General features: G+C 63.5%; 1 protein-coding gene across 1 annotated transcript in view; it reads left to right on the top strand.

Annotated features, from left to right (window-relative positions):
* The window catches only part of ELAC2 (elaC ribonuclease Z 2), a 35,482-nt gene extending 32,251 nt beyond the window's left edge, over positions 1–3,231 (top strand). The window contains exons 17-24 of the mRNA XM_010843184.1: positions 13–151; positions 413–451; positions 558–667; positions 947–1,046; positions 1,130–1,250; positions 1,339–1,417; positions 1,867–2,011; positions 2,319–3,231. Of these exons, the coding sequence (XP_010841486.1) occupies positions 13–151; positions 413–451; positions 558–667; positions 947–1,046; positions 1,130–1,250; positions 1,339–1,417; positions 1,867–2,011; positions 2,319–2,537 (952 nt within the window). The 3' untranslated portion in view covers positions 2,538–3,231. The remainder of the gene's footprint in view (positions 1–12; positions 152–412; positions 452–557; positions 668–946; positions 1,047–1,129; positions 1,251–1,338; positions 1,418–1,866; positions 2,012–2,318) is intronic.

Here is a 3,231-nt window from a genome sequence, read left to right on the forward strand (position 1 = left end):
CGCCCCCCCCAGCCCCGACCCGTCCCTGCTGCTGGCCTGCGGGGAGGGCCCCTTCGGGCAGCTGTGCCGCCACTATGGGGACGGCGTGGACCGGGTCCTGGGCTCCCTGGCTGCCGTGTTCGTGTCCCACCTGCACGCCGACCACCACACGGTGAGTGGGCTCCCTCCTCGGGCCCTGTGACTCCCACCCGGCGTGGAAAACCCGGTAGCCTAATCTTGAGGCCACAGGGCCTCCCCTGGCCAGGTGGCTGCTTGGAGCCACCTTCAGCCAGAGGCGGGCAGCAGCCGGGTGGTGGGCATCAGAGGTGGGTGGCTGATGGCAACCAGGGACTGCAAGCTGGGGTCCCAGGGCCCCAACTCGGGAGGGAGGTCGGGTCTGCACGAGGCTGATTGTGTCCCCTCCTCCTCCCAGGGCTTGTTGAACATCCTGCTACAGAGAGAGCGTGCTCTGGTGAGTCCACTGGACTGTACTGCTCCCTTGTCCTGTGATGGCACACACACGCCTCCTCCCACTCCACACCGTTTCCGCTGAAACATCTGCTCTGTCCCCACTGCAGGCATCGCTGGGCAGACCCTGCCACCCCCTGCTCGTGGTCGCCCCCACCCAGCTCCGGACCTGGCTGCAGCAGTACCATAACCAGTGCCAGCCGCTGCTGCACCACGTCAGGTGGGCTCGGGCCGGGCGGCAGAGCCGGGGAGGGTGGAAACCCTTGGCTGGTTCCCACTCATAAAGGCCCTTCGCTTTGGGTTTCTCCCGGCCTCCTTCACTTCCATCCGCAAGTCTAAATCTCTGCCAGCACTTCTCTGTGAAACGGTTTCCAAGCCTAGCACCCTGCTTCTTCAGTGACAGCACTGAATTGTTCCTTTGTAATAGTGGGGCTCTCTAGTCAGCGGCTTGAACATCAAATTAAACGTTCTTTTTCTTAAATGTTTTATCTTCTCACAGTGTTATTCCTGCCAAATGCCTTCAGAAGGGAGCTGAGGTCTCCAGCCCCGAGGTAGAAAGGTTGATAAATTTGCTGCTGGAAACCTGTGGCCTGGAGGAGGTAGGGGGAGGCCTGGGCGCAGGTGGGCAGGTGGGGGCCACGGAAGCGTGTGGCTGGCTGTGAGCCCACCACCCCTCCTCCAGTTCCAGACCTGCCTGGTCCGGCACTGCAAGCATGCCTTCGGCTGTGCGCTGGTCCACATGTCCGGCTGGAAGGTGGTCTACTCGGGGGACACCATGCCCTGTGAAGCTCTGGTCCAGATGGGTGAGTAGGGGCGTGTTCTGTGCGGCCCCCAGACCCCTGTGGCCCCCAGGCAGAGGGCTTATTCTTGGCACCTGTGCTGCTGCTTCAGGGAAGGATGCCACCCTCCTGATCCACGAGGCCACCTTGGAAGACGGTCTGGAAGAGGAAGCTGTGGAGAAGACACACAGGTACAGAGCGCCCAGTCCGTCTGGCTCCCCAGCTGATGCTGGGCCAGCCTGTTTCCCACCAAGGGCCGTGGGGGCTTCTGACCCCGAGTGGCTGGCTCCCCAGCCTCCGCTTTTATTTCTGCGGCACCTCTAAGGCAAGGCTCTGGAGGAGGTGTGGCTCAGGAAAGAACTGAAAATATGCTGAAGCCAGGGAAGCGGGGCTGGGGCAGGGTCATAGTGCGATCTAAGGGAGGAGTGTGTCGCCCCAAGTGGGAGGCCCCTGTCCCCCTGAGGCCCTCACTGGTGGGCAGTCCCACAACGCAGAGCCTGGGTTGCACTGGGGGAGGTGGGAAGACGGGCCCTGGGGTGGCTTTGTGTCGGCGGCAGGAAGCCTGCGGCCCCCAGGTGTCTGGCTGGGCCAGGGTCTGCGCGGCCTGCTCCTCCAGCCTTCCGCTGACCCATGTGTGCAGCACCACCTCCCAGGCCATCGGCGTGGGCATGCGGATGAGCGCAGCCTTCATCATGCTGACCCACTTCAGCCAGCGCTATGCCAAGATCCCGCTCTTCAGCCCTGACTTCAACGAGAAAGTGGGCATCGCCTTTGACCACATGAAGGTGAGGGGACCCCTTGGGCGGGGCGGGGAGAGGCGCCTCCATCCGTGTGGATGGCCGGGCTCGGCCTGCTGCCCACCACAGCTGGCACAGAGCCTTGGGGCACAGGCCCCCAAAAGCCCCGTGGAGGCCCAGCTATGACACATGAGCCACCCTCCATGAGGGCCCGGGGATGGCGTTCTCTGAGCAGTAAAGCTGGGCCTCTGGAGCCTGGCTTCCTCTCCCCACGGCTGGGCCAGTCTTCCAGCCAAGTCTGCCTGTGAGGGTGGCCGGTGCCTGTGAGCCATGACAGCCTCATCTTGCCTCGTAGGTCAGCCTGGGGGACCTCCCGACGGTGCCCAGGCTGACGGCGCCACTGAAGGCCCTGTTCGCCGGGGACCTGGAGGAGATGGAGGGGCGCCGGGAGCGCCGGGAGCTGCGGCAGGTGCGGGCGGCCCTGCTCGCCGGGGAGGACGTGGAGCCACCACAGAAACGCGCCCCCACAGAGCAGCCCCTAAGCCCACAGAGCAAGAAGGCCAGGGCCCAGTAGACGTGGGGCTGGGGAGTGTGGCGGGAGGCGTGGCTTCCTTCGGTCTCCAGCACGAGCGCTGGGCTGGGGACGCAGCCTCAGGAATGGTGTCTCCAAGGATGGGACATTGTGAAGGTGGCGTCTGGACCCTGAGTGCTCTGTCCCTGTGCTGCGGCCAAGCAGGGTCTTGGGGCACAGCTCTGCACTGCGGGCGCCCAGGGTGCCTGGAAGCAACTTGATCCTGGCAGCGACCTTCGGAGTCCATCCCCGGGGAGCCAGCACCCCTCTGCAGCCTGGTGTCTTAGCCAAAGTCAAGTCTTGTGGACTGTCAGCTGCGGACCGTGATGGGTGGGCGTGCAGTGGTTCCAGGAACGCAGAGATGGGCTGCCGTTCCTGCCGCATAAACAGACTGGAGTGTGGAGCGCCACCGCGTGGGGCCAGCGGCCGGGCCTCCCCCTAGGGCTGGACAGCACTGAGGTCAGTGTCTGAGAAGGGGGTGGATTCTCACAGACACCGCTAGTATTCACGTGTTCTTACCACCGGGGAGGAGAGAGGGGGAGCTTTAAAGAGACACAGGTGCTGAGACAGAGACCAAGGACTGGACTCACCATGACCTTGGAGTCCCTGGCATCGCCTCCCGCATCCCCTCAAGCTTGTTGTTAAGACAGGAAGATAGGCCACGCTCAGGGATAATAAATCTATTTTAATAACATTA

This window comes from Bison bison, unplaced genomic scaffold, assembly GCF_000754665.1.
Source record: "Bison bison bison isolate TAMUID 2011002044 unplaced genomic scaffold, Bison_UMD1.0 scf7180017864180, whole genome shotgun sequence".
In the NCBI taxonomy this organism is placed as follows: domain Eukaryota; kingdom Metazoa; phylum Chordata; class Mammalia; order Artiodactyla; family Bovidae; genus Bison; species Bison bison.